The sequence below is a fragment of the Geospiza fortis genome, unplaced genomic scaffold (assembly GCF_000277835.1).
Source record: "Geospiza fortis unplaced genomic scaffold, GeoFor_1.0 scaffold40, whole genome shotgun sequence".
Lineage (NCBI taxonomy): Eukaryota > Metazoa > Chordata > Aves > Passeriformes > Thraupidae > Geospiza > Geospiza fortis.
Window position 1 is genome coordinate 24,829,963 of NW_005054297.1, and position 21,345 is coordinate 24,851,307.

Genomic DNA, 21,345 nt, shown 5'->3' on the forward strand with positions numbered 1-21,345 from the left:
CACATACAATGTGGATGTTGTAATCCTTCATATATATATGTATATAATATTTTATATATATATGAAGCACCTTGAAATTATCCTATAGAACTGAATGTGGTTTTTTGTAGGGTAACATAATAATGTACAAGATAAAAACTATGACCAGTAGTAGAAGTCTGGAAACCCGACATATTTTTTACAGAACATGAACTCATGAAAAATGTTTGCAAATCATAAAGCCTGCAAAACAGCCTTTGCTTTCCATCTGCTTCAGGCACAGTGATGTAACATTCAATTCTATCTGAAATAAGCATTCTAATGGCTAATGATTTATTCCTGACATTTGGACAAAGGACACAAGAAGCCTTGGAAGTAATTTTTAAATTCCTAGCTATATATATATTTATATGTAGAAGCAAGCTAACTATACCCAGCATAATAAAATTGTACTGAATTTCATTACCACAGAGGTCATGGAATAATTGCACAATCTACTATTCCTTATTTTTCTATTGCTCTACCTCAAAGCAAGATGTGTTCAGACTGGAAGAATGCCTCTTTTGTGGTTTAAGGACTTCCATAATGGAAATAGAAATGCATATTATCCATTAAGAAGGTGTTTGCAGACCGATTGATGGTGCTGGCATGCGTTTGTTAAGCACCAGGCAAACAAGCAGTCCATATGTGCAGACTGCCTGCACTGCACATGCTGTGAATCTGGGCTGTCCTGGAGGCTTGCAGCTAACGACTTGAAACTTGTGTGGTACACTCTTCTGGGAGAGCTGAACACCAAATGGTCTGGTCAGAACTTCTGCTCTTGTCCTATTATAAATCTGAGTTTCCTTTTGATGTCCAGACTTTTGGGTAAATGAAGAACAGCATTCTAAAAAATTGAAATGTGGGAACTCTTTTCCTGTGTGATTGAGCAGTTTGTTTTAGTGTATCATATGGACATGGGTATTTCTGTTGCATAAATCAAAATGGAATATACAGTCTTATCAAGCATTATAAATGCTTATTAGTGTTGTTTTGAGTGACAAGGAATTTCTTTTGCAATGGAAGCCAAACAGTAACTGTGAAAACAAAGTATATCTACCTCTGGCAGTCTTTACAGAGGTCTTATTTTTTGCTGCCAGTGTCTCAGTGTTAGCCTGCATTATTTTATTTTTTAAAACTTTGAATTTACTTTATCTGTGTAATATCAGGCCTTATAAAAAATGGACATTTTCCTGAAGACAATTACTTCTTTCAATGCTACAAGAGAAAAGGGTTGTATGTGGACTCAAAAATTACACATATCTGCATTGCTATTAGATAAATATCAGTCAATTAATTTAGATTAAAATGTTCAGCATCTTACCTTTCTGGAAAAAAAAGTTTTACATTGTAGTATTTTTCAAAAAATTAATATCTATGATTTTCTCCAGGAAAAAAAATTCATTCAGTAACAGTATGATAATCATAAAAGATGTTTTGTTACAGAAATATGTGTTGAGTAACAAATACTTCATTTCACAGGAAACTTTTCAACACCAAAGTAAATGGGACACCTTGATTATGTGGTGTACAGTGAAATATAAATAATGTGTGGTTCATTAGCTCTTGACACTTCAGAATGTGAGGAACTAAAGAAAGAAACAGCCTAGAAAGGGGGAAGAAGGTGAAAAAGGAAAATGTGAATAGCAAGGAGATGATTATTCTTTACTTATATATTTGGCTCAGGATCATAGTTTTGTGCCCACCAGGCAGGTGCTTGGCTGCCTTGTCTAGATAGAAGAGAGGAGAAACCTCACTATTTTTTATGTTTATTCAGCCATATATTTATGTATGTTCCTATCTTCTGCTGATGAGCTGACCTATTTTGTGTGTGTTTCTAGTAAATAAGAAATAAATAAAATCTAGATACCTAATATACCTAGCTGACTACCTTTCAGGGGGATTTTGGAGAGTTTGTGTGAATTGCTCCCCTGTGGGCCATTACTACTGCCTATATCCTCAGGAGGTTTCTTCTGTCATCACTGTTGAGTGACTGAATAATCAGAGGAGCTGTTGCCTGCATCTTCCTCACAGGTGATTGATATCAGTGTGCTGAAATTTTCATGGTTTCCCTTTTCTTGTTTATTAATTTCTTCTAAGAGACTTACCTAACACTCGAGCATTTTTGGACTTTAGGCAGTGACTGGACATTTGGTATTCATTTAATTTATTTTGGTCAGCTGTTTGTTTACATCAGATGTTTTACACAGCAGTGTCATAGTGGTAGCAGGAGTGGTTTTGAGTTCAGTGGGTGATGTACCTTGATACTATTTGGTAACAGCTCCCTCATGGTGACTCATATGGAAATAAACAGTATTACTGAGTACTGCTGGGTACAACCCTAAACTGGGAGAGGAGTGGCTGGAGAGCAGCCCTGCCAGGAGGGATCTGGGGGTGCTGGTCAGCAGCAGCTCAGTGTGGGTCAGCAGGGTGTGCCCTGGAACCCAGAGGGCAAAACCTCATCCTGGGGTGCATCAAGAACAGCAAGAGCAGAAAACCAACACAGGTGACTGTCCCACTGCATTCAGCCTTGGGGGGCCTAAGTGGTGTCTGCAGTTCTGGGCCCCACATGTCAAGAAGAATGGGATGGTCCTTGGATGCCTCCAGAGGAAGGAAACAAAGCTGGTGACAGGGACAGAAACAATGTACTGTGAGGAAAGGATGAGAATTTCAGGCTTGTCAAGTTTGGAGAGAAGGAAGCTGAAGGGTGACTTCATGGGTCTCTACAGCTCCCTGAGGAGGTGGAGAGGGAGGTGCTGAGCTCTTCTCCCTGGTATCCAGTGATAAGACACATGCGAATGCTTCAGAGCTGTGCCACAGGAGGGTTAGACTAGATGTTTGGAAGCATTTTGTTACTGAGAAAGTGGCCAAACACTGGGACAACCTTCCTAGAGAGGTGGTCGATGATCCTGTTGGTGTTTAAGAGGCATTTTGGACAATGCCTTTAATAACGTATGTTAGGTTATGGTCAGCCCTGAACTGGTTAGGCAGCTGGACCGTTGTAGGTCCCTTCCAAGTGAAATACTCTTCTAAGAGAACAGGAATTATTTTAATTTGGTTGCTAAGTTATGATTCTATTTAGGAGTCTGCCCACTTGCTTGTTTAATAAATTTATCCCAAATGCAGTATAACATACCTTGAGGCACAAACAGCAAAATTCACAAATTTAATTTCTAGTACGTGGGTAATAAAACCAAATTCTTTTATATGATTTTATATATTTTGTTCTTCTCAGCCTGTACAAGAAAGTCAGTTTTTTGCAAAGTTTGAAGCTTTAATGAGTTTTTGGTTTATTTCGCTGTTCTAAGGCTTAAACAACAGTTTTGATACCATTTTAAATTGCAAATTCAATGCCTTTGGGTTTGGTGGGGAGTCTGTTCTTATTGTAACTTCCCTTATCAACTTGGAAATATTAGGGTTCAATGTAAATTTTTTTTTTTTAGAAATTTTTTCACAGCTCAAGGTACTGTCTGATTTCAAAACACTAGTTGAAGTTGTATTGAAGTTTTTTCATATGGAACGTTAAACTACCATAGAAGCAACTGCTGACTCTACTGCATCATGTCCTGAAAAAATTTATTTAGTCATGGCCATCAGCTCTGGGAGGACATGGACCTGCTGGAGTGGGTCCAGAGGAGGACCACAAAGATGCTCAGAAGGGCTGAGACCTGCAGTTGTTCAGCCTGGGGAAGAGAAGGCTCTGAGGAGAGCTTATAGCAGCCTTCCAGTATCTAAAGGCTATAAGAGAGCAGGATGCTCAAGGCCTTATCCAACTTGACATTGAACCCTTCAGGGTGGAGCATCCACAACCTCCCTGGGTGAACAGTTCCATCTCTTCACCCTCATGGAAAATAATTTCTTCCTAATGTTTAACCTAAATTTCCTCTCTTTCAGTTTATGTGCGTTACTCCTTCTCCCATTACTACAGCTCCTGATGAAAAGTCCCTCTCCAGCTTCCCTGTAGCCTCTCTTGGAAGGTTCCTATGAGTTCTCCATACAACCATCTCTTCTCCAGGGGCTGAACAGCCCCAACTCTCTCAGCCATCAGGAATTCAGTATAAAATGAAACTAGTGGTTTTTCTCTGTAAGTTGATTGCATATTAAGAAATTATAGCAGTGTTGGTTCTTAAAGTAGAATTGTGTTGATAATGTGCTTTCAATTAATTAATTAATTAATACATGCAGAGAGCAGCAAGTAAAGATCCCAAATCTGTTCAGGTATTCAAGCAATAGACTTCTAATTACAACTGTAAACCAGGAGGAAGTTTTGAGGTTTTTTGCAGTAGCATTAAAGGTTTTTCATCTTCATTGAATGCAAAACTGGTACTGAGATCAGTGACAAAACTCTCACTAAATGGAAACAGGGTTTCTGTTTGTTTAATGTAAGAGGGGCTGTGGAGAAACTCTTAAACTTGGACCCGTTACACTGCAAGGTAAGTTTTTGGTGGTGATGGTTGCTGTTCAGTCCAGTAATCTCTGCACACATTTGCTGTGCTTCAGTTTCGCCTTGCTAAAAGTGAATTTTCTGTTGTCCGAAAATCATTGAGGAGCAATATCAACATCATGGAAGTGAGTCAATGAGCCATGTAGACAGGAAAGCAACAAATTTTTGAGCTCAGTGCAGTGGTAACAAAACATGGGATTTGACCACAGTGAATTCACAGGTGGCTGTCAGGGCTTGTATCTTTTAAAACTACCTAAATAGCCTAGTGATGCAGCTGGCCCTATGGAATAGGATAATCTGGCAGGACTCTGTAGTGCCCTGTTGATTTAATGGTGATTACTGTCGAAGAAATGAGGAGCTTTTGTGTGACCACTGAGATTCAGGTATCCCTGTGATATGTTTCTCTGTAGTTATTGATGTGTTTAAAGAAATACCAAATACTTCTAAGAGCACGGCCCAAAAGGGCAGAAGAGAAATATGCATGAAATTGAATTTCAGTAACAAAAGGAATAACAGCTAGAAAATTATGTTAAAATCTTTTGACAGAGAGCAGAAGAATCTATGTGAGAAATAGACATAATTTTGCACTATAAATGTTTCTTACTGTTCTTACTAGGATGTCTTCAAAACCATTATCAGTAGCTATTTCATTTTTTCTTAAAATAGTTGTAGTACTGATTTTGTGTTTTCACTTTTGAGACTCAGGTACTGATGCGTTATTTTCAGACTCTTGCTGATGTGACTGACAGCTTAAAGACTTCTACAAATTTTGTAAACAGTGCAAAACAGTGATGCCATTATTAGTACAGTAGTTTGGAAGTCTCAGATGCAGTGGTGAAGAGGCTCACAGTTGATGATACTTGGCAGTTCTTTTCAGCTGTAGGCAACGGTACTCATAATCAGCAGAACCAGTTAGTATAAATGCCTTTCATGGCTTATGATTAGCAAGTGAAATTATAACTGAATAGATTACTACCTGGCATCTCTAATTGCCCATACTCTTTTTGCCTTGAAAGGTTCTTAATCACCATGTGGAAAAACAATGTACATTCTAATTATATGGATTTTGTCTAAAATGTAACAGGTTTTTTGTATAGATTTTTTTCAAAATAGAATGACATATTTCTTTAAACAAAAAAGGTTATCTTTTTCTTTGAATAGATTTCAAACTTTAATAAATGTAATTTTTCATTGTGAAAAATGTCAACAGATTGTTTAAACAATCATCACTGTGTTGATCAGTGTTAGCATTCCTTTCCTCTTCAAAGAACCAAGTAGTTGGTCTAGACAGCAGCAAATTGAGGGTGAAATTCTGGTTGTACTGAAGTCAGCAATAATTTTACTATGGATATCAATGGGGTAAGGATTTTAAGAGGGCTTTGTTTGGTTCTGCATACCCATGGTGCTCATTTGTGCATTCTGTGAGCAGCTCCTTTTGAAAACTTCCGTACTTGGAAAGTCGACACACGGACAGCACTGCATGCAGGTAGCCAGCAGAAACACTATGACTGGGAAAGAACTTTCTGGAATGATACCATGATACCAAGATTGATACCTTATGGTGTCTGGTTTGGGTCTGATATTGATTTAAGTCATACTCTGTGTGTTAAAAGTTCTCTGTAACATATATGAGGATCACTGTTGGTAATGCAAGATTTTTTGATTTAAAATACATACAGGAATAACTACATTAGAAATTACCAAGGCTAAATAAATTCCTATCTGTATGAATATTTATATACAGCTTATAAAAATTCCCTGATCTACATCATACATTCATGAACAATCCATTTAGTACGGAATGCATATACTAGCAAAACATAATTGCACTTTGCTAACATATTTCATATGTGCATTTGTAAACATTTTGGGTATTTGTGCCCCAACCATGTTTTTTTAAACTCGTTAGTTTCTGAATTTCTCCTTACACTTTTGATTAGTGAATTTGTGTGGAGACACAGCTGCAGATTACATTTACTTAACCAGCATTCTAATTTTACTGAGGTGGTGGTAGTGTAGTAGAGTTTGCATCTCACTGGCTGTTAGTTCTGGGCCAGGGGAATTGAGTCCTGCTTTTACATTACTATATAATGAATTAACTGTCGTAGGTTTCTTCAATAGTAGAGAAAAGTTTTTCTACCTCTATTGGCCTTACTTCAGGGAAGATACAAATAATTAACTAAACTGGAGTAATTCTTCCCTCTTGGTCCTCTCTGAAAGGTCTACAGGCAACTGTGTTCTTTTAATGAACAATTTTATGAAATTGACTGCAATGTTAGTGACTAAACATTCAAGAAAAACACACAAGCAAATGGTTAGAGTAAATACAAAGTGGTTTAAAGCATCAGATCACAATCTAAATATGAAAAAAGTAAATTGCTGCAATGCAGCCTCGGATCTGTTAGACTTCAGTGGGATCCAATATGATGTAAGATTCTTTTATGCCAGACACTTGCAGAGCAGATTGTAGTTAATTTCTATTAAAGGGTGATTCTTCAGCCCACTGTTTAATTCTCCTGCCCTTCCATGGCAGAGAAAAGGTGCAAACCAGTAGATAGTCAAAATGAGGAGCAATAATTGTCTATCACAACAGAAAGAAAGGTCCATCAGTCCCTTCTAGGTTCTTTGCATGGTTACCTGATCTAATACACTTGTAAAGGCTTTTTTCAGGACAGAATATTTATGATTTCAGAAAATACCTAATTCAAACGGTAAAATAATATTTTTATATTTTCTTTATAAAGAGCATTATTCAGTGATCTTTTTACCTTTGTCTACTATGTTTCAAGGGATTGTGTGTCAAATGCAAGAAGTCTTTGCAGGTCTCTGTCAGTCATGATCTTGAAGGTAAGAAAATGTCCAGACTATGTCCCAGAGCTGTGCAGTGCTTTCAGGAATCCTTAAAGCCGAATTTTGAAAATTACCATACCTTTGGGTTATGGTTTCCTTAAAAGCTTTCACCACTAACACAATTTTTGGTCTGTCCCTATTTGATACTTCCCATATCTTTTATTACGCAAAATACTGGATTCAATTGAATATACAGAAATATTTGAAAATTATCTTGGAATATAGCATACTACAGTGGAACATCTCTTTGCTATCTTCTTTTGTTGTCTGTGTTCATAACTATGTAATTTAGATATTAATAACATCATTGTCATCCTCAGAAATTAATAGTTTGGAATAGCAGAGCACAATGAGAAATGATAGCCAACACTAAAGGTTAGCAGCAGTTAGTAAAGGAAGCCATATACATCGACTGTCCAGAAAATAAATTAGCGAATTCCACAACAGGTCTGTGATACTTCTGAGAGACTAAAGAATCAGTATTATCTTACCTAATTGCAATGTCTTTGTAAGTCCACATATTTTAAGTTGAAGACAGTAACTTGGCACGTAAATTGTGTGTGTTGTGGTTACTAGTATTTTTCCTGCACTCAGAAATTATTATTATTTTTAAATGTGAAGTCTTTAAAAACTGTGAGGACACAAAAAGATCAGATTTATTTTATGAAAATGTAGTTTATTGAAATCATTTTGCATTTTATGAAGCATTAATCATGTGCAGAATGTCTGTATGGAACATTAATTTGGGGCAGTAAGAATAAGCAGCTGCAGCTCCCTGATATGGTATCTGCAGAATTTGTATTAATTATCTCATAACATAGACTAACCAAAGTAGAAAATTCATTATGTTTAGTTAAATAGTAAGGAAATCAGAATGCTTTTTTTTGTTAATTTCAAGGTATTATCTTCCAAAAATCATTGGCTCTAGAGGTAACAGATGGCTGATAAATATCAGCTGATAGAAAGACAAATATATGCATGAATTTTTTCAGTTTAGAGCCTTTTTTAAAAAAAACCAAACCAGTTCTAACTGTGCTTCCAGGATAGTAAAAAGATGACTGAAATGACTGTCCCATCCTTTAGTTACAGGTTTGGAGGGATTTTTGTCCTTCTGCCAAATTTATTGGGTTTTGCTAGCACATTTATTTTTGCCATATGTTACTCTTCCCATTTGTGACAGATGATACAGAGCTAGAAGTGCTGCTCTATATTGCAGGAATTGTAAGTCGCTTGCATACAAGTCTTAGACATTTAGAGTTAGCCACAAGGGTACTAGCCCTTACTCTGGAGGTGGCAATTTTCAGTCCAAGTAATCAGTTCCTAAGGGCTAAATTCCTAAAAAAAAAAAAAAAAACCTCTGCAGAATGGCAGGGTACTTGTAGAATGCTGTCACTGAGTAGTTACATGGGCTATAATGTTCCAGCTTACTATAGTAGGTAATGTCTTTGAAGGCAGCATTGAGTTCTGATGGCAGTTCCAGGGTTACTGTATTTTCAGAGGAAGGTTTAAATGCCTGTGCTCAGCATTTCCTGTGCAGCCATGTGATAGTACATGACTGGCAGGTAATGCTGTCAAAGGGCATTGGGTTACATGAGCATCAGCTGTGGACAGCTCCTAATAATCCTGCTCACAGCTGATTCAGAATTGCTGCTCTAACCAGGTTTCTGGATGTCTAGCAATCCTGGACAGATGGCTGCAATCCTCAAGTTACAGCACAGGAAATAGTCTTACACTTTTCAGGGAGAACAGGATGGAGCTACAGAGCAGTTGATAGTAGTTCCTTTCAAAGAGGGGTTGTCTCTCAAACACTGAGGAACCCTCACATGAGTTGTGTGATGGTCACAGGACATGAATGATTGGACACTGTCCTGAGTATCCTGATGTAATTAGACCTACTTTTATCAGAGAGTAAGACTGAACTACTTCTGGAGGTCCCTTTTGACATATTTTATTGACATATTTATTCTCTGAATCAAACAATATCATATTGGGGTTTTTTTGATTTCTATGCTTTTGTAAGTCATATGCAGTGTTTCTAATATGTTGAAAAAGTTTGAATAGCAAGAAATCTTGCTTCAGTACACACTGACTGATCAGTTGCCCATCTCATGTAGAGTAATTACTAGTTGACTCTAGAACATGGTGGATGTGTACCTTGTTCTTCAAGTTTTCTAGATACTCTCTTTATATTTACTTCCTGGTTATTTTATTGTATACATGAATTTGAGTATATTTCTGCCTGATTGAATGAGATTTTGTGTGCTGAGGAAGATATCTGCATAGTGTGCAGCGTGTTTCTTGCTTCTTTTTTTTTTCCTAAATAATTTTTTTGATCTTTCACTTAGCAAAAGCTACTCTTTGATATAACAGTATTGCAGTGTGCTCATTATATCCATGTCCATTTGATACTTACTAAGCTACAGGTAATTTTTTCTGTGTCTGTGTTTACATAAAAAGGAAGCGCTATTAAAATAACTTACTTTCTCTTATGCCAGGAAGCTAAGACTGGTTTAAATATGTTAGGGAATTCAGTACATTATGCTAGTGCTAAAACACCTTCTGCATGTCTTTACAGCTTTCAGTAGCACTATTTTTACTTCATTAATTAACTTGAGTTGAAAGGCACTTAAAGAACTCAGGCTGATACAGCATTTTCAAATATTTTACTTCCAATCTGTAAAGTATATTCAAATGCCAACACAAATCATAACATTTACTGTATGTGAAAACAGATTGAACAGTTGGTTCCACCTAACATTTAAATAATATTTATCATAAAGTTATATTTGGATTAAGTACCTATAAATTTTCTGATGCCTTCATTTTTTTGCATAGCCATAGCTGTTAATTTTAGAAGACAGTCTCATTGCTTGAAATGACAGCATACTCCAGTAACCTTTGAGCTAGTGACTTCGTATTACCTTGTACTAATTCTCTTAATGGCTACTAAAATTGATTGTAATAGCAGGATTGCCTTGCATTGGCATCATACAAAAACAGAATTACTTCTTGGCAGGTTTCTGAGTGGATTCATGTGATTTAATATGCATTTTTTGATTACTGTCTAACCTTCTACAACCTTTACTGTCTGTCTTTCACCATTTCATCTGTCTATCAGGTTAAATAATAGTCTGAATAGATCTGATTACCTCATCTTGACCTATTTTAAATCAGTACAGACAAATTTGCACAATAATTTCACTACTCTGTATCTTTACAAGCTCATCACTGGGATGGAAAGCTCCTAAACATTTTTAGTATGTATCAACTAATTAATACAATTTTTCATCATACAGTATTACCTCAAGCAAACATGTTTCAACGGCAAGTCGCATTTTGGTGAATGGATTTTCAGGTCAATCATCTCTGTTACAGAAGAGGAAGTTGAACATGAATTTGTTATCTCCTTCTGGATTTGCTTGGCCTTAGCCAGCAGTGGCTCTGTCCTGGAGCCAGCTGGCGCCGGCTCTGCTGGACATGGAGGAAGCTTCTGGCAACTTCTCACAGAAGCCACCCCTGTAGCCTCCTGCTACCAAAACCTGGCCATACAAACCAATATACAGCTGTAATGGAAGGAGAAATTAAAGAGGAGCAGAGTGTCCCAAGTTAACAGCTGATTGTTTGTGCTGACCTGTCAGTTGATTGCAAAAGTTGGTACAGGAAGGTGTCACCATAGCAAACATAGAAATCCCACATGTTTGAATTACACTATGTAGTCTTGGATCAGGAAACCATTTTCATCTAGTTGTTGTAATACATTTTTTTAGTACACATACCTATTTATCATTATTTTTTTCCCCAGTTCCCTATAAATTATCAGAAAAGAAATAGTTCTGTTACACAATAGAGAAGCACAAATACAACATTTATAAAAACATCAGTCCATAACATATGCAAATAGATAGATGGATGAATTGTACTTTAATCTTTCATGGATAGAATCAAAGTATCAAGAGGGACTTCAGTAAAGAATAAATAATCCCGCGCTTAGATGCATGCTGGTGTACAGGCATTGATAGTTGTTGACAAAATGATATGTTTCTATCTTATTCCAAAATACAAATAGGTGTTTCATAGTGTTGTTCAATTTAATGAAGTGCTAAAAAAGCTAAGCCACTAAATGTGTTGGATTGCTACACAATAAAGGAAAAGTAAGCAAACTGGAGATTTATTATGAAGAGTGTCACTGTGAAGCTCTGCCAACTTATGTATGAGCTCTTCAGGTTGTAGCTTATTTGGTTACTGGTAGAACTGGAAAGTGACCCAATTTGGAAATGATAGCTATTGAGAATGGCAGTGGAAGGTATTTTGTTACCTGAGCAGGGATACATGTTTTGTCTTTTCTGCTCTTGTCATCTTCCAGACACTGTTATTTCTTTTGTCTTCCCAAACAAATGGGAAGATGGAGTTCTGGGAGCGATATCTACTTGCTTCAAGCATGCCCTTTCTTTGTCTCCTCAGTGAATAAGCCTCTTGACTGCACATCTCTCTCTGATACCTACTTCTGTTGGCTTCTGTACAAACTGCCAGTACTTTACGCACTTCAGCCAGTCTGCTTGTTAATCTACTGCTCTTGGTGCTACAGATGCTCTCTTTGGTCTAGTGTGCTTTTTCTGCCTTTGCTATTTCTGGTCAAAGAATCCATCCTTTCCATCACCAAGTGGCTGTAGAGTTTCCTTTTTGTGCTCACAGGTTTGGCTTGTGAAAACTCCATTCCAAGTATAAACTTCCATCATGTTGTTGAAATACTTTGGCTGGCAATCCTATTTCCTCTTTTCCCTAGCATAGGAAAGCAGGCTGAGTGTTCATGATTATCTGCCTAAATTACACCTCTGACCTCTTCTGGTGGGCCTTGGATTATTATTGCCTTAATGACCATAGAAATGAAAAGACAAAAAATGTCATGGGTGTCAGCCTCATCTGCAGTAAGGTGTGAAAATACCTCTGCTACAACTGGTTTTAGTAGTTTGCAAAGGAAGTTTTCTATTCCTTGGCATCTGTAATTTTATAATTCCTTTGTACAGCAGGTATTTATTTCTCAGGACCTTCAATGGGTTCTGAAAGCATACCTAAGCAATGCAGTTGAACTAAATAAATTTAAAAAGCTGTGGAACATATATGTTTGTATTATTATGTGGGATTGGGGTTTTGTGGGGGTTGGGGGATTTTTTTTTTTTAGCATAATTTGAAAAGTTCTACTTAGCACCCTGGAGAAAAACCTTAAACAACTCTGCATTTTGTTTTTCAGTGTGCAGTGACCTGGAATTCAGGGAAGTTGCAAACAGATTGAGAGACTGGTTTAAGGCACTTCATGAAAGTGGAATTCAGAATAAGAAGACTAGGATTGTTCAGAGGCCTGAAAGAAGCAGTAAGTGATTTCTGCTTGTCTTATTTGATGTTTTCTTTGATCCTTTTTGGTTCTTTTGTTTTTCCATTGCTAAGACCTGCCTTATTCTCATGTGCTTTAGATAGACGTGTGTACAACACTATAACTTGGGGCTTTTCTGGAGCTGGTTTCCTATTTATGGCTTAGTACTAATACAAGATGTTCACTTCAGACTTTCAATATTATTTGGCAGGATAGCTATCATTCACAATGCTTTCATTTGTGAATGCCATCAAACTAAAAGAAATAAAATAAAGGAGCTTAAATTATGTGTGACCCATCTTTGCTAGTTGATGTCAGTGTATGTACTGGTACTGAAAAACAGATGGAAAAGAAGTTTGGAAGTAAAAGGAATTTTTAAGGTTATACTTGAAATTGGAAAAGACTCAGAAGTACTAATGAAATGGAAACAGTAGGGGCATAATTTGTTTTTAACCCCCTCAAATATTTAAATATATTTTTTTGTTGTGGAAAGTAGTTACAATTTAAAATGTAATCATCAAAGGGCTTATTTAGAAGAGCAGTTGAAGTGTGCATTAATAGTTCCAAAAGTAAAGTCCTACTGGGAGGGGAGGGAAATAGGATTTCATAAGCCAGAAAGCTCTAGCTTTTGTTAGTAAGAAGGGCAAGCTATGAATTCTTCCAGAGTATGTTTCACAGAACTTGGCCGCCACTGGCTTCTTACCTTACTTATTTTATGTTTAGCTTTTTAAATATTTGAGAATTTTTTTAGCTTTTGTTTGTTTCAATTTGTAGCATTACTTTTTCCTTTTTTTTTCAAGAAATCCATTAATTTCACATAATTGACAATGTCATTTCATTGTGTGATTTTTTTCATGCTAAGAAAATGTGAATAATTCTGTAAAACAGAATGAATTAAAGATGATTCTGTCTTATCTAGGAATACTTTTTGTAACATTGAGAAAAATTGTTTCTGAGGTACAATGGTGATGCAGTAGTGCCACTTTTTATTGGTATTGAAAAAAAATGACATTTAAACCTATATATTTCCAATTTACATTCTGGTTGGAGCCCATAACCGTCATGTGATCTACCTCTCATGCTTTAGTGAAAACAATAGAAATACCAATTTTGCAGCCCTTAAGTAAGAATTTACATTTTTTTAGCTACAGAGTATCTAATCATGTAGGTTAGTGCATTGGTCAGTTGAAGGTAAACTACTGAAATATCATGTAGGGTCCTGTTTCTTGCTGAATGCTTACTTTGAAATTTGGGCAATGATAAAGGAGCAACTGCAGAGCTGTTAAGTATTATATCCTGCATAAATAACAAGTCAGTGTTTCAAGAAATTTTATTCCATATAATGCAAGAAAGTCAAGTTCATAATTAATGCTTTGAATACAGTGAGATGTAGTGCAAACACAAAATTCCTCAAAAAGTGAGATTTTTCCATTAGCTTTTTTTCCTTAAACACACAGGTGGTTTTGATAAGACCTGCAATCTCTACTTGAAACAAGCATTTGTACCATGATGTGTATGTGGATATAATACAGTCATATTTGTTATGTCACCAGTTTGTTTGCAAATTTTTACTTAATAATAGCAAGCAAAGACTATATTTAGACTTACGATCCAAGATTTTAATATGTGAGGCTAAAAATGCAAGAATCTTACAGATTTTTGGACACTCAATTTTGGAAGCCTCCAAAGTCATAAAGTTCTCTCTTTTAGCATTGTACAGAATCTGCACATATTGTAGGAGGTACATGAAATTTAAGGCACAATTTAGATTGCATGCTATTCTACCATTTTTTAGAGAGATAGAATCAAGAGTTGATTTGGATGGCTAAGAATAGTTTTTGCAAGTCTCTTTTTCATCAACGTGTAAAAGATTACAGTCTCTGTTTCCTGCATATTACTGACTTTCAGTTACGTGACAACATCATTCTGTCATAAATGTTTGACTTAGGTTTTCATCATGGTACCAGAATTTGGAATGTTATATTAAGCATTAATTTATTACTGGTTCTAAATTTGTTCGAAGTTTGATGATAGGCTTTGGGATGTTTATTTTCTTTTTACTAAAATAAAACAAATCAAGTTTTACAAAATGTTACATGTGAGGCATTCAGTTTGTCCTAAATGTTCTGAATATTTTTTTCTTTTTCTTTTCAAAAAAGAGGTATTCAACAAATGCCTACATTGTTTCACATTTGAACAGTAACTGTTCAGTGGGTCATGTTTCAGTACTGTGGTCAGTTAGTCAAATTGGATATAGCCAATTGTGAAAAAATATTGGGCTTAGATATTAAACATCCTATTTGTGCAGTGTCAACTTGATTTTATAAATAGCCAATATTTCTATGTAATAATTTGTAATAATTTGACAGACTACTGTGGGAAGGCAGTCCATCTATAGACAGGAAGCAGTTGAGTGCGTGTATGTTCAGCAGTAGGGTTTTTTTCATTTGTATATTTGGGGATGTACAAATTTTTTTTAAAACTGGTTTCACTAGTGCTGTATGTTTTTCCTGTTGTGTCAATTTCTGTACTTCAAAATTTCTCATTTAAGACAGCAAAATATATACTGCATTTTATGAGAAATGAACATGTCCGTTGTTTAGAGAAGGTATTGTGTCACTATGTCCCTGTAAACACATAAAAAACCATGAAATATGATAACATGGTAATGTCCTTTCTAATACCATTTAAAAATTCTTAAAACTGTTCTTGCAGAGCAAAATTCCCAAGTAATATCCCTTGATGTCTCTTTCCAAAGTCATCAGATGTGCAGGACATCAGACCTGTTGGTATCTAAGTATATCAGGGCATCCAGCCATATTGATATCTTAGTGTACCAAGTCTGTCCAGTCCCTGTTCTGGAGATGCCTGAAAGCTGCAGCTACAAGTAAAACTTGCAAAGAACTTCTTATCATGTATAATGGCTTTACACTTTGCACATGAGACTTGGTGGTCTGTGCAGAATAACAGCTGCATCAGAAAGTTACCTGAATGCAACTTTCCCTTTCAGAGTCCCATGTAACAGATTCCTGGAGTTGTTCATTATCCTTGGGGAGTTAAAAATCTGTTTTGTCACCCTTCTCCCCTAGACTTTCCTGTATCCTTACCATGAAGTTCCTTCCTCACTGAAAAACCATTCTGCATTCAGAGAAGCAGTTTGTGGCATCCTCTCTGGTTGTCTCTTTGTACTTAGGTTTTTTCATATTCCAATCACTCTGGTAGCGTTTAGTATGGGATATATTAAAAGACTTGAGCACAGTCCTTCTGACCAAGGCTGATGTGGTGAAAGTTTGGGGTTGCTCTAGTTATTAAATTATCCACTTTGTCCCCTACAATCATTAATATACCTAAACAAACCAAACAGTAGGGTTCTGCTAGAGCCATCAATATGCTGCTAAAAAGTTAAAAATGTCAAGTGCCTACATTGCTGTGTTTTTAGAAGAGTAAGATAATTTTGTCTTACTGACACTTTTTTCCAAAACAGAATGTAATTGAGAGTAGGATGTTTCAAAAAATAATAGAGTATTATTTCCAAAATCTCTTTCGGGTCCAGGTGTAGTCAAATGTAATATATCTAAAAGTATCAATAATATAGATGCTACATATACACTTAAATCATTTCCGCAGGCCATTTATGGCCTAAATAGATGACACAAAGGGGAAAAGCATATTTGACCCCCATACTACTATAATACCCCCATTATTTTTCACTTGTGGGTCAGAATATGCAGAGTTAAAAAATCAAGTGACATTTTATATAACTGCTTAAAGCCTGTTAAAATATTCATTCTATTTCTATATTAACTTTGTGTAATAAAACACAAAATTAATGCATCATATGCAAAGCACAAACAATACCATAGTCCACTATGGGGCTAAGTCCTGATTAGTTCTTGAATGATGAGTCATTTGGGTAGATATTTCTGCTAACAGGCAGTCTATTTCTCAAGAATACTTGTGCACCTTCTGGTGTTAGAATATGAAAAACCCGAGGCCAAATGTAATAAATAAAGAATATTCTTATGGTTTGGAAATAATATAATTATTTGAAGTCTAATACATTAATAATTTTGAAAATAACCTAAAAAATCGAGAATTCTGAAAGAAAATTAATTTTAAGTGGCTTTTCTGGAACTAGTATAGGATGATATTATTACACGAAAATTAACAAATCTCTATACAAAATTTTGGGAGGAAAAGACTAATTTTGTAAAGAAAAGTAAATAAAATAAGCAACTTCCAATTTTTGCCTGAAGATTTTCATTTCATTCCAACTATCGTAAATTCTTTACTTATGAAGAGACAAGCTGATACTGTGCAGTGCTAAATTATATTTCCCTGATCTTCACTACCAAATCATATTTGAAAACCATGAGGTGCCGATAGAACTCATGAGAACAATAGGGTTTTCCTTACTCCTAGAGTAAGGAAAGAATTCCTAGAATTGTTGTTTTAAACAGTATTTTGGTGTCTTCAAAACACTGATGGCTTGAGAATTTGTCTAATTCCTGAGATTATTTCAGAAAATGTTCCATAAAGCTGAACTCCAAAGTTGAACAGGCTGCCAACGTGAACCATAGTTCTAGCTTGCTAGAAAGGAAAGGTTCTTTCAGTGAATTTCTGCATGTGTCAGGTTAGCTCATGCAAAGGCATCCTCAATGCAAGAGTCTGGAAAAAGAAATCCAGCCTAGAATTAATTCTGATCCGAATTTTAATGAATCCATCTCTCCTTAAAATTAAGTCTCTAAATGAACCACATCAGTGTTGCTGACTGAAGTTGGTTTTGACTCAATCTTTTGTAAACAATTATCCTTATACACAGTGAAATATGGGTCAGTATTATTTTATTTCATTTTCAGTTATCTGCTTTCCTCTAACAGTCACTCCTGTTAATAAAATGGTAAGTCTGGTGTTCCAAGTAAGAAATTTCATCTGATCCATCAAGGATCAGATGAAATTAGGAAACTGATAGTTTCTAGGAATAGGATTCACGTTGCCTGGCCCCCACCTCCCCCACCACCACTTCCATATAAAATTCTTTAAAACACTTAGTGGAAGAGACTTCAGAATGCAAACTTTCACAGGGGCACTGCAGTTGTACTTTATTTCTTTCTCTTGTCCCTTTTGTTGTGACATGAGAGTCAGTGTTCCTAGATTCATCAAAATACCTTCGGTACCTTCCCCATGTTCCCCAGGGCCAGGAGTTGGCCTTTGGTGATTCTTATGAGTCCCTTCCAACTCAGAATATTCTGGGATTCTGTATCCTGCCCTAACCTGGGCTCTGCTCGTGTCTGTGTAACCACAGTCCCTGATTCTGTCTCCTGGCTCTTGTGGAGCCAGATGAGGCTCACCAAGATCACCACTTCTGTGATCAAGTACAAAAGCATTCACCTCTGCTTTGTCCTCTTTATTTTAGTCTTTCCTGCTCTGCTCTGTCCTGATTGCATTAGGAAGGGAAACCTTTTCCCAGCTTGTGCACAGTAGGTCTCAGCTGTGAGATGCTGTTCACTGAAGGTTTTCTACTAACATTATAAAAGAAAACTTTCTTGCTATGCAGCTTGCACACTGAATAGGTAAAATGGATGATCTAGATATCAGCCAGGAGTCTGGCAAAGAGTGAATGTGTGTTTATTCACATGTGTGATTTGCCTGAGACTTTTATTGCTTCAGACAGCACACTGGTATTGGAAAAAAAAAAATGTGCATTTCTTGGCATATTAAATAAAAAATTTCTATATAATGCAATATGTGAGCCCTGTGAGTGTATGCTGTTCTGATTTCGACATGGTTTCAGAAGCTGTCTTCCTCAATGTACACATTACTTATGTGCTTAATAAGCAGGCAAATGGTAGTTTTGCCTTGGAAAGCAGATGAGACTGGAAATTCTCCCCAGAGAAATAACCAGAAAGAGGAGCATTTCTGTTAGTTCCATTTGGGCAAATTTTTTGAATGCCCAGTATGTAAGCCATGGAGGATGGTTATATTTCTTAATAATTTTTCCCTTGGTATTGTTTTGACCAGGAAAAGAGCATGAGTTGGTACTTTATATTTTTTAGATAGTGTTCAGAAATAGCTGCATAAAAGTTCACTTCATTACGGTATATGGAAATAGATTTTGAGTAAGTGGTTAAAATGAAAAACATCTTTCATAATTTAGTCATCTGAGCAGCAGTTTTTGCACTCCTTGGCATAATGTCCTGCTACTTAATCATCAAGAATAAATTACTATCATTCAATTATACTAATTATTCCTTAAGTTCTGCTTATTGCTTCATGTTACAACTGTGAAAAATGTGTCAAACCAGCATTCTAGGTGGTGTTCCAAGTGATAATATATGTAGTATGTGATTTGGGCAGTAATTTCCTAGGTCTCGGTCACCGGGTGATTTTTTGTTTCTTAGTTCTCTATCAGCTGATGCCTTCACATGTCAAACCATGTTAGCAGATATTGAACTCTAGATATGAACTTCAAGGCTTTTCTGACTCTTTTACCCAAGTATATCATCTTCAAGATGTATTATTTCATCAATATTATAATAGAGGAAGCAAGTCGTCATTGAGAGAAAGTCGTTGCTTCTGATAATTTTAAGTTTGGACAGTTCAGTAAAAATTCTTTTAAAATGAGCCAAGAATTTTTCCACAATAATCTCTAAAAGAGTTGGTAATGTGTATATAGACCTAAAGTGTGATTATCTTTTTGTGGTGTAGTACCTCTGCATGAGGAGGAGTGCTCCATTTTATATCAAACAAAGCTGCTTCTATCTGAGGTAAACCTGTCTGGTTTACCTCTGAAATACTTGAGCCATTTTTATTTGTTTTATTTTTTTGAGCAAAACTAATAATTTACTTAGATTTCAGACATTTCTCCATTGCAGTGACTGATGGTTGTGAAAGACTTTGGCTTGATGAAACAAGACCAATGAAAATTAAGAAAAAATGTGATTTTTCTCTATTTGCCACGCTAAAATTGTATATACTAGGCAAGAGGAAGAACAAAAAACTAGTAATAACAACAAATATAACTGGACTGTAAATGAGAATACAAACTACTTCAGAGTTGAACTCTAAAAAAGAAACATAAATACTTTCAAGATGAAACATAATCAATTTTAGAAGTTATTAAATCATACAGTTATTTAGTAGAAAGTTAGACCCCATGATCCATAGTTCTTTTTTCCTACAGTATCTGATGCTATTTAGCAGATAGCTTATGAGAGTTTTAATAAATGTAAGCTTTTCTTACATAAAATGTTATTGTTTGAAGTAGGTTGATCAGTTCTGGTGTACCAAAATAACATATTTCTATCTTCTAGGGAGAGTATGTCATGAATATCAGACTTCATACTCTGTATTTAAATAATCAGCTGTGGTTATGTTGAACTTTCACAGGATTTATTGAAAATATTAGAACATAAGAACACTTTTCTGGTGCTATCCTGTTGGTATCAGTGATCTGTAATAAAATGATCTGCCTTTTAATTATATTGCTGACTCCAATGCAAATTTTTTAATTTCAAGCTTTGTCCTTACTTATGAAACATGTAAAAGAGAAGATGCTGGTGGGACATCACTTTTTAAAAAATCTAAAAGCTATATAGAAAAAAGTGAGAAAAAAAGTGAGGAAAGGAAGCAGAGGATGAGCTCCAGTCACAGGCTAGTGATAGTTAAGGAAATCCAGAAAAAGAAGGGGAAAAAAATCTTATGCAGTTGTACAATATTGGTCCAACCTTAATTTAGTGGTGCACCTTTGAAATGTTCAGTTCTCTTTCACTGTTCTTCAGAGAAATTTATTTCTTCTCAGAGGAGAATTTGAAACTGACTGAGGAGTTGGACTCAATGATCATTGTAGGTCTCCTCCAACTTAGCTTATTCTGTCAATTAAGTAGATGTTTGGAAGGTTTCTGCTTCTTCTTAGTATAGTTTATTAAAAACATAAAACTGTCTTCAAGTATCCTAAAATACAAATATTTTACAATGTGATCTTTGCCAACGTGAACCACAGATGCTAATTTAAAAATATTTTGTCCCAAGCTGGAAGGCGATGCCTCTTTTAATAAACTTAAGCTGGAATCTCCACACACAGATGTATTGTCTTCAGTGACTTTGACCCACAAAGTCTATCCTTAAATACACCTTTAAAGTGGCTTTTATCTTAAATTCCCTTCTAGTTGGCATCTTACTAATTAAAATCATAGTTGCTCTATTTCTGCCCTGTCTATTAGATTTGGGTAAGCTGGCCAGAGTGCTAAATTCAGAAAAAATTTGTGAGTGCCAGAATAATTTCTCCTGTCATGCAGGTGCACAAAAGGAAGGATAGGTAGAAGTATGTTTCATGTTGATCTCTTTTGGTAACCAAGGTCATGAGGAGCTAAAAGCAGAATTAAGAGAGAAAATGTTAAGAGGCCTTCAGGAACAGAACTTTACAGGTAAATAATGTTACACTGAACATTAATCCTTAGAAAAAAATGTTTTAAGATGGAGGAATCTAACAGATTTTTTCTAATCAGAGACGCCTTTTGAATAATTCTGATACCTTTTGCAGATGAGGTTGCATAAGACATTTACTCTGTATCCTTATTCATTCAGTTGAGTTCTGTATCTCACTGCTCTTCGTGATCCACAGAAAAAATAGTAAGTTTTGTCCTGATGTTTTATCAGGGGCTGA

At 35.9% G+C, this 21,345-nt stretch overlaps 1 protein-coding gene across 1 annotated transcript in view; it reads left to right on the forward strand.

The window, feature by feature from the left end:
• Positions 1–21,345, forward strand: part of SPOCK3 (SPARC (osteonectin), cwcv and kazal like domains proteoglycan 3) — a 100,887-nt gene that overhangs the window by 66,849 nt on the left and 12,693 nt on the right. The window contains exon 5 of the mRNA XM_005415560.2: positions 12,561–12,680. Within this exon, the coding sequence (XP_005415617.1) occupies positions 12,561–12,680 (120 nt within the window). The remainder of the gene's footprint in view (positions 1–12,560; positions 12,681–21,345) is intronic.